The 10,892-nt window shown below is 38.5% G+C and overlaps 1 protein-coding gene across 1 annotated transcript in view; it reads left to right on the plus strand.

Annotated features, from left to right (window-relative positions):
• The first annotated feature begins 2,788 nt into the window (after positions 1 to 2,788).
• Positions 2,789 to 10,892, plus strand: part of prkd2 (protein kinase D2) — a 43,422-nt gene continuing 35,318 nt past the window's right edge. Inside the window, exon 1 of the mRNA XM_016500383.1 lies at positions 2,789 to 3,636. Within this exon, the coding sequence (XP_016355869.1) occupies positions 3,310 to 3,636 (327 nt within the window). The 5' untranslated portion in view covers positions 2,789 to 3,309. The remainder of the gene's footprint in view (positions 3,637 to 10,892) is intronic.

Here is a 10,892-nt window from a genome sequence, read left to right on the forward strand (position 1 = left end):
ATTTGTTCTTATTTTATTATTAACTGCTTAGCCTCCTTGTCATTTTTTATTCAATTCAAAGTTTTAAATCAAGCTATCTCGTGCTACTGCAACAAAATTACCCAACTGTAAAATCAAAAATACACTGAGTGAGCAAAACTTTGTTTAATTACCATTATAACTAGCTATCTCACAATGTTTACATATGAATAAAAGCCTACATTAAAATCTGTCATATAAATTGGTCTTTTCATTAGAAATTAGCCGACTGATTGCCACCATTGATGGACAATTTTTTTTAATAATATTAAAAATATCTGTATGACAGTATATTCTGCAGTTCTTCCCTGCTGTACCAAATATTTATACTTTTCAAAGTATCGTATCGAAGTTAGAAATTAAAATATTGTGACAAAATTAATTTTGTAGGGTGCCACAAATTTGTTAAAATATCCAAAGGGTGCCGCGACTAAAGAAAGGTTGGGAAACACTGCTCTAGATAACGGGTGTTTGCAATGTCCTGTAGTAAGTGGAGAGGGAAGCCAATGATCTTCTGTGCTGTATTTATAACCCTCTGTAGAGCTTTTTTGTCACCTACAGAGCAGCTCCTAAACCACACTGTAAGGCAGTATGTTAAGACACTCTCTATGGCAGAACGGTAGAAGGTCACCAGTAGCTTTGGACACAGATGGTTTTTCTTTAGGACTGCAGGAAGTGCAGACGCTGCTGTGCCTTTTTAACAGCAAATGTGGTGTTTGTGGACCAGGAGAGACTGTCAGATATATATATATATATATATATATATATATATTCCAAGAAATTTTAAACTGCAGACTCTTTCCAAACAATTTCCATTTATAAAGATGGGAGAGGGTTCAGCTCTGCACTTTCTAAAGTCCAAGATGAGTTCTTTAGTTTTCTTTGTGTTTAACGACAGGTTGTTTTCAGAGCACCACAACATCAGTTTGTGGACCTAGTCACGATAGGCAGACTCATCGCCTCCAGAAATGAGTCCAATCAGTCATGTGCAAATTTTATAATGAGGTTGGAGGAGTATGTGGAAACAGTCATATGCATAGAGGCAGTAGAGTAATAGACAGAACACACATTCCTGTGGGGAACCGGTCCTGAGAGTGAGGTGGAGACCAAGCCTGACATACTGAGGGCGGTTAGTAAGAAAGTCCCTAATCCAGGAGCTGAGCTGAGCGGAAGCGGCCAGGTGGATGAGTTTCCTGATGAGTATGTCCGGTATGATGGTATTGAAAGCAGAACTATAATCAATGAAGAACATCCAGACATATGTTCCTCTGTGTTCCAGGTGCTCCAGAGTCTTGTGGAGGGCTGTAGCAATAGCATCATCTGTAGAAATGTTTGCCCGATAAGTAAATTGATGGGGGTCAAAGGTAGGTGGGAGGCTGGCTTTAATATGCCTGAATACTAGTCTCTCTAAACACTTTGTAACAATAGAAGTAAGGGCAATGGGTCTCTAGTCATTTAGACTGTCTACAGCAGGCTTCTTCAGGACCGGGATGATAATGGCTGACTTAAGGCAAGGTGGAACGATGGCTTGTGACAGGGACAGATTCAAAATATTAGTGATGACAGCAGCAACTTCAAAGGTACCTTTCCAAGCACCCCATCAGGTCCTGCAGCCTTCCTTGGATTCACCCGCTTGAACACCTGTCTCACCTCATGTTCCTGTATAGTCAGGGTCTGGGTGTCTATACCAATACTGTAAGTATTGTAAGTCAGAACGCAGTTCAGAATGACCATTTATTGAAACTAAGCTGCAAAAATGACTCGTTAACTTTTGTAAGACTGATATATACTTTAACACAAAAGCACCCACATTTAAATGTCAACAACGCCTATATGCTAAAGTTGACATAATTGTTTCCAGAAAAAAAAAGTCCAAAATATTGAGGTATTAAGAATTAATTTTGCACAGAGTAGGTTTTAATAAATAAAAGGCTCTTTAGAATGAGAAAATTCCCTACTCACAAATCCTGCCACCAACTGGTAACAGCAGGTAGAGAGATAATTAATAGATTTGACTGATTATTTTCAAAAACCTGAAACAGTGAAACAAGAATATTTCCTTTTTAAGAATATCATGATTTTTTTTTTTTTTCGTAAAAAAGGTAAAATGTAATGTCATTTTTCACAACGGGTTATTTTGTTAAACTAGCAAACACTTCTTTATTATTTGTTTTGAGTTCTCAGAGTTTTTTTGATTAATGCAGTGTTGTCCGTTATTTGTGAACTGACACTCCCTTCATCTATTCAAAGGGAAACAATGCGGAACTCCTTATCTTATTTAAAATTAGTCTGGCTGCAGGATTGCATGTGGGTTGATCATTTAGGTGTGTTTATGCCACACAGATCATGTATTTGGCTATCATTTGGGACATGGAGAAAAGGGGACTGGGGAAAAAGAGTAAGAATGAGTGACTGGGAAAAGAGTGCAAGTTAACGTGGGGTCCCAGGCAAAAAGAGGAGGACAAATTTGTTCCAGGGTGGGGGAGTAAACAAGGCAAACTGTTAAACAAAGAGAAAGACGTAAAAGTTGAGAGGGAGGGAAGAAGGTGTATGTGGGACTGGGTGGTGGCAGAAGTGGATATGTATGATCTCATAGAGCCTTTCTTTTACAGCTGTCTCTCCTGCTGATTGGCCGAGAGATCTGTCAGTCACACCACTTCCTCCAGGGCTCTGCAAGGTTCAGACAGTAGGGAGGTGGAGGCAGGGGGAAGAGGGAGTGTCCCCAGTAGTTTTCTCACTGAGGCACAGCAGACACGGCTCAACACGACAAGAAACTGAAACACAGTCTGACTCGCAAAGCAAGCCTAACCAGGAGCTCTCTCCGGCTTATTTCCTGTACTTGGAGGCCATCTTGAGTTGATGGATTTATAGCTATAGGCATTTGTCTTGCTTTTCTTATTTGTTACAGTTTCTTTTTTTGTCCCCAGTTTGTTTCCTTGAAGTTTGGAAGTTTTCCTCTTCAAAGCTGCTTTGGAGTAGTGAGGGAACAGGAAGCAGGAGGAGGAGGAGGAGGAGAGGACGTTTCATTTCAAAGCTAAACTTTATCTGTATTTCTCACCTGTTGCTCCTCTGGAATGAAAGCCGTATAGAGGACCTTTCTGTGAAAGGGAGGGCGAGAAGAAAGAAGAGCCACTTCCTGGAAAGGGATCAGTTGTTTTTAAGCTCTAGTAGACACGGGGCACACAGCAGGGACGGCCACTATTGATGAGTGAGTGACTGCTCGTGTGTGTAGGTGAGTTTGCTGCCTCACACTACCCAGTCTTATCTCTTGACTGTCTTTGACTCTTCAGCATGGCCAACGTCAGTCCCTTTATGTCTCCGGGACCCATGTCCCAGGTCTTCTTCCCCCCGGGTGGCCCATCTCCACCTGGGTCAGTGGTGATGCAGCAGGGGACACTGGTCTCTGTCCATACATCTCAAACTCCAGGGTTCCCTACAGTGGACATGGGAGTTGCCCCAGGTCCCGGCGGGGCATCTGGAATGCCGCCTGGGCCTCCGGCACCAGCCGGTGTCTCCTTCATGATACAGATTGGACTTACTAGAGAGTCTGTGCTTCTACCCCAGATTGCAGACCTGGCCTACGTCAAACAAATTTCTTGCTCAATTGTGGATCAGAAGGTAAGCACCATCAAGTATGTTGTGCCGTGATGCTGTAAGCACTAGTACATTTGCACATCTCAAACAAAAGTTAAAACGTTTTTGCCCTCAGTGTTTCTGTATCAAGTTCTGCAGAATTTATGTTTGGATCTAGAGCAGTTTATATCACCTTTGTCACTTTTTTTTCAGTCCTTGACACTCTAAGTCATACTGTGCATGGCAAAAATATTTATTTCTTAGCTCACATGCAGAGTGACCACAGAAATATGCAATGCATGCAGAACATGCTGTGGTAAAGTACGGCAACTCTTATCTCAGTGTCAGCAGTTCTTCAAATACAAATCCAACACTGATGGGTATGTTGCCAATATAGGTACTGATATTTAAGCTCATGGAAGGTTGTAAAAAAATACATTAGTAAGTCCAAGCATTATACATGAAATTGCCAAATGTCAAAACCTCCAGGTCGGCCATCTTACCTGGGCTGAGTTGAATGAAGCACTTAATGTAAAAATTGGATTCACTTAATGTCCTAGGCTGGCACAGAATGTCCAGAACTCATTTCCGAAGTAGTGGGACAAGAAACAGGCCATCTATTTCGTGACTGCCCTTACCTCAAATCTGCATTAGTACCTAACAACTGAGATTTTTTCAGCCAGTCAGACTGAGACGATACGATTATCAGATGTCCATGCTCTGGGTAATGACCAGGGTCATCTTAAAAAGGTTAATTGGGAATATTTGTTTTTTCCAGGAAGCATTTGTTCAGTATCACTATACCAGTAATCATGTTTTGTCCAATAGAACATTGCAGTCACTAGTTGGAATCTCAGGCTTGAGTTATGTTATGCATATGAAGGTGAATGTCTTGAACTGTTGCTATAAAGGGAACTTGTTGTAAAATTTGCCCCAGAAGGGAATCTACAGGTTTGGTCCTGTTTCAACCCTTATACTTTTATAATGTAATTTGGACTTGGGAAACACTGACCATCACTACGTTTTTCCTATTAACTCACAAATCAGTTGATTACAACAAGTCCTTTGTTGTGTCCCTTGGATTGGGTGATTTGTGAGCTTGGATTTTGGCTCCTTTCCTCATCTCCCCTTGGCGTCAGACAGAGTGAGTCACAGTGTTCCCTCTCTGTTTATTCAAATGGCTCCCTCTGTTCCATAGACACTTTTTTTCCATTCACTTGGAAGGTAATGTGGCGGCATCACTCAGTTCCTCTCCCTAGACACAATATAGGCTCTTCTAGAACAAGTTTTCCTTTCCCTCAATCCCTAAAGAACTACAAAATTTGTCTGACATCTGTGAAATGCAATAGATGTCAGAACAACAATTAAAGCATCTATAGAGTACCAGGCAAGGACAATCTCCATTGACTGGGCTGTCCCTTTTGTTCCTTGCCCAGCCTATTTTCCCTGCTGGTCCAACACGTAAGCAGTCTATTGTCTATGGGATAAAGAGGTGGAAATGAAGCCTGTTTCCTCACAAAGTAGGAGGCCATGGTGTGTCCTCCGCCTCTGAACCGCTCCCTTTGGCTTCCTCCTGGAATTTGTTTTCTCACTGCAGGTTCACAGACAATGCAGTTACTTCCATCTCTGCACATCTCCATGCAACACACCTTTCCTTCTCCTATAGCTGTTTTTGAGGAGTTCAGGAGGAATCAGACAGATTTCTGCATTGAGGTGTTACGAGGAGCTTTCAATGTGGTTGGCCTTAAAATGAAACAAATGGTTGGGGGTTAAGTCACATGTCATCCCCTAGAGAGGAATGTGTGTGGTTTTATCTGGATCCCAGGAGGAGTGTGTTCTTTGGAATGCCGGAGCACTCCATCAATCTCCTGTTCACCCACCTCTGACCTTGTATTCTAGGCCCGGGGTGTTAATATTAGAAATAGGGCAGATTTGTGGTTTTGTTTCATTGGTTTGGGGAAGAACAAATTGGCAAGTAATACCCTGTCCTCTTTAATAAAATGTGTAATTATAATCACAGTTTGCAGCAAGCATGTATGTCAGTTAATACTAAACAGAAGATAGTTAAACAGTACAAAAATTTGTTTTTGACCTGTGTACCAAGATACTCATGCACTGGACTGTGACCAGCATAAAAACAAGGCCATCTCAGTTCCACCACACTGTAGATCCATTCTAGATCTATAGGCTAAGGAGGTCGGATAACAAAGGGTGTTTCCCATTCCTGAGGGAAGAAGACTTTTAAGGACACTCGTTGAAATGTCAGCAGCTAGCGTAAAATCACTACTCGTTTGTGTTCTTACAAATGTGGCCACTGTAAAGCACACAGTGTCTGGTATCAGGGGAGCCACAGGTAATTCTGCACCGTGCAACTCCCACATGCTACAGTCATCTCACTCCGGCTCATTTGCATGGCTGCGGAGAGTCTTTGCATGGAAGGACCGTATTTCCTGACGAATTTACCGCTCTGTGCTGGCCACCATTTGACTATTCAAAACACACATTTGCTCGTGTGGCTATCAACAGGAAATTAATGACAAAAGAGAAAAAGACAAGAGACACAATCTTGGACTTTTTGTTTTGTTAAGGATATATTCTTATTAACTGAGCTGAAAGCTGTTTTGCATTTAATTTTAATGTTGAAGATTTAGATAAGAGTTGCTAGTCCTTAGATAAGAAGAAATCTGCTCAGTGAACTTTGTGTTTGTGAATAGACTGATTTATATATACTATTATATTGTTATTATGTTGTATGTTATTATGTATTAATTTAACAATATATGTCCATAATATGCAGCAAATGAGAATTATATATTTTTAATTACCCTAATTAAAAATAAAATAAAATAAGTATGATGTGGCAAATGTAATGGCCATTAAATGGCCCCCAATTACCAGATTATTTGATGTGAAATAGATTTTTCTTGCCTGTGACACTTCAATTTAGCACCTAACAAAAACACATTTCCAGGTGTCAAATATAATGGGTAACTCAGTGGTACAGTACAGCGCCAGTGGCAGATCGCCTTACTCAGACAGGATTTTCTGACATACACATTCACACTTCTTTTGGAGTTTTCTCCATCATATAGGCTATTATGAAATCCATATCCTTGTCCCTTATTGTGCTATGATTTATGGCTATGGAATATTCCTATGGTGTATAATGCAGACTTTGACAAAACAATCTATTCTTTTAAGCCACACACACACACACACACACACACACACACACACACAAAAGGTACTTTCAAATTTTGATACTATGTACCATTGTGTATATAATTGTGTGTATAATGTGTATACTGAATATGGCAGTCATTCAGTACAGTTGGTGAATGTCAAAGTACCATGATATTAGCGTATTGTACCATTGCACAGCCACAGTGATTTTTTATATCACATGGCAATAATGTCATAATGCTGGACTGTGTGACATATTAGCTTTCCTTGGTCAGTTCAAAAAGAGAAAACAAACAAGATAGGAACAAAAGCAAACTTTTGTTTTATGTCGGGGGTGTGCTCAGATTACTCTTTCAGCATGTTTGGCACCCAATTATGAGGTCACAGATGGTTTCTGTTATCCGGGGCAGTTTGGCTTACCCACAGCACCACAGTTTCCACCAAAATACCATAGTTAACATTGATTGTTACTGCAATAAAACTGTGCTAACAGTAATTTATTATGAAATAGTAACAACTAGAATTTTATTATAATGATGCTTGCCTGTGCAAAAATAGCCATACTAGGGTGTACTGGGTGCAATGATAGATATTCTTGAAAACTGAATTGTTGTAAACTTTCACACCGTGTAACAACATATTTAGGCTCTGTTTTTGATTTAACATATCCATTAATCCTAAATAACTACATTTAGCTAGCGGGATGTTCACCCAGTTTAGCACATAGACACACAGACACTGTTTGTAAGGCATTAATTACACAGCTGGCACACCTTTTGGTTTTGAAACAGGTTGTTTAATGCCGTGCTGTGAGTAAATCGGTATGTAATTAATCCCATTAGGATTATATTCTTTTCAGATCAACCATGGTTTGTAATTGGTTTCTTTGGAAGAATTGAGATTTTGTATGGTAATGCAAATCAAAGCAGCTTAACTCCAACATGAAAAGAGCATAAACGAGTGGAACGAGGTGTCAGACTCGCATGTGCTTGGATCGACTGTAATGTAGGACAGTGTGAACGTTAGGCGTGGGTGGAGTGTGCATGCAAATTTGGAGAAGGTGGAGCAGTGTGCTTGTGTGTGCATGTGCTAGGCACAAGAACGGAGGTTTTGTGTTGTGTGTTTCCAAGCCGGTTTGCTGCAGAAAGTTAAATGGGTGGGTTACCACAATGGGTAAATACATGATCTCAGAGTGAGGAGAGAAGTCTGGTTCCAGTCACACAGGCAGACGAGTATTTATGTGTGTGTTTTCAAATGCTGAGCTCCCTGTTACCGTCTTTAAAAAAGAAAGAAAAAACTAGTAACATTAGCATGTTTTTATGGACAAGCAATGAGGCATAATATGGTAATCATTCGGTACCATAGCATGTTCATTTTATCACACTTTTAAGAAAAGATGTACTAACTATTTATGGTAAACTAAAATATAGTATTATACTATTATATAGTATTATACTATTTAGGCATTAGAAATGATGAATTTGCAGTCTACATGACCGTGAATTTAACGGTAAAAGACTGTAAAAATGCTACAGTAAAAACCTGTTAAATGGTTAACGGTAAGTTCCCCTACTATATACGGTGAAAAACTGTATTGGACATTACATGTATTGGACATTAATTTTACGGTAGTATACCATTTTTGGAAGTGCAAAAGACTATAATTTACAGTGAATAACCATAAATTGACATTCCCAGAATTCCCTGTGTTACATTTCAAATTTGATGTTTTTTTCTTGAAATAACTATGTTTCTTCTTAGTTTTTTCTTATCAGTTTTGTATATTAGGGTTGTGTGTTACACCTAATGTTGTTAAATGAATGTTTATTGCATCATTTCAGTTTTATGTGTGTTACCATGATGGTGTTTAGTGTTTGTGTGAATGACACTGTGCACCTTCTATATATGTTATTATTTAAAAGCTGCTTGTGATGGGCTAAAGTTAATCATGTGACTTTCTCATCACCACCTGCGTTTGGTGGTTATCAGTGTATTACAAAGGTACAAAACAGACTTCAGTACTTCAATAGATTGGTATATTAACATTATATCAGTTAATGAAATTACGGTATTTAACTGTAAATTTAAGTTAAAACCGTAAAACCTAAAACGTTGCTACCACATTTTTTACGGTAAAATTCTGGCAACCACAGCTGCTGTTTTTTTACCGTAAATTTTACGGAATTCTTTTTTTACAGTGTAGTGCATTTATATTATATAAATATTCAGTATTTAATCTAAATATAATTGAATAAGACAACAGCTGCAATTATAGTCAAGTACTTGTGCTTTAGTATGTTAGTCAAAGCATGATAAAAGAGTATTAAAGCATAAAAATATATACTTTTACACTACTTATTTCTTTAAAATAAACATAATACTTTTAAGATTTGATATGCACATTAAATACAATTAAGCACACTTCTTTTTCACATGGGCTATCAAAGTACTATAGTATTAGCATCTGATACTATATCACTGTACCATTGTAGCAACACAATAAGAGTCTTTCAGATCTGATTTCATGTCACTTCTGAACTGATTATTTTTACTGAATCAGTCACAAACTCCTTCAAAAGTACTAAAATAATCTTAAGAATTTATATTAAAAAAAACACTATTGGAAGCTAATTGTTTGGCTCAGAAATCCATCTACGAATCAACTTCATTCATTAATGGAATCATCATTTCCATTTCCATTCATTTCTATTTTTCTGTTCAAAGTAATAAGGTCCTGACTATGGTTGGGGGCTCTGGGGATCAATGTGGCATTCCTGTTGGCTTACCTGCTTCATCATTCGGAGGCCTGGGTCACAAAAGCCCATTTCAGCACATTGGAGCATAAACTCCATTTAGTCCCCTGCCTGAGTCCCCTCCGCCCTCTTGTCCCCGTCGCTTGCCAGCCATGCATCTCGTGTTACCGTTCGCTTGAATAAAAAAGGGCTGCTTTGTTTTCCGAGAGCTTGCCTCAGCCCCGGGCAGCACACAGAAGTTTGTGGGCTTAATTAAATCACTGTGTGTGTGTGTGTCTGCAGTGTGTGTGATTTCTGCATCTAAAACAACATGTTGAGTTCAGAAGGTGGATGGCTCTGGTCCCACTTTCAGGCTTTGTCAATGTTAAATACAGCAAAATTGGTGACTTTACTTAATATTCAACCTCTGCTGACAGTATTTGCTATGCTGTTGCTCATGACAGAAAATAATTTTGACTCGTCCCTCAGTTACAAAAACAAAACGTGTAACAGTAACACACTGAAAGTAAGAGTTTATCAGCTGATTGTATGCACACGAAAAAAAAAAATTATATACAGTTTCCACTCAAAAATTGCTAGTAAATTTCACAAATATTTGTTAATAAGCAGCAAGTAAAACTGAATTAAATGTGAAGTAGGAAAATATTAGATAAATAGCAAAAAAAGTATTTTCTTGTAAAACATACTTTTTTTGGTTAAAGTGTTTAAAAAATAGGTATATATTAATTATTAATTACTCCATGCAAAATGTGGTATATTCTGTCTGAATAGTCTTTTTGCTTATCTAGACGGACTTCTGGTTATGCATTTGCAGCATAATTTCCTGTAACTGGAATTTGTTCCATGGAAAGTGCTGCAGAGATCATTAAAACATGTAGTTGTCTCTTCTTGAAATCCTTCCACTCATTTCACAGAAAGTACTAGGTTTACTTGTTTATATAGCCATGGCATATTTTTTTACATAACTGCGTGGACTGGGTTGATAAGCAACTCTATCACACTAAATTTAGCATGTATAAACTATATGGTAATTGTATATTTTTAAGAGTTTTCCAGTATACAATTCCCACTTTAGACATCCATAATAAATGCTTTATGTGTCTACACAGTTTTTGTTGGTTTTTATAAATTTAGACGAGTCAAAATAATGTCCATGTTAATTGACAGCATGCCACAGATTCTACTGATATAGTTTCATTTAACCTGGAATATAGGGTTCAGTTTGGTCTACATAAACAGTCTGGTTTATTTTAGTTGTTAAAGGGGTCATATGATGCGATTTCAATGTTTTCTTTCTCTTTGGAGTGTTACAAGCTCTTGGTGCATAAAGAAGATCTGTAAAGTTGCAAAGACTAAAGTCTCAAA

Source organism: Sinocyclocheilus anshuiensis, unplaced genomic scaffold (genome assembly GCF_001515605.1).
Source record: "Sinocyclocheilus anshuiensis isolate Anshui unplaced genomic scaffold, SAMN03320099.WGS_v1.1 scaffold374, whole genome shotgun sequence".
NCBI lineage: Eukaryota > Metazoa > Chordata > Actinopteri > Cypriniformes > Cyprinidae > Sinocyclocheilus > Sinocyclocheilus anshuiensis.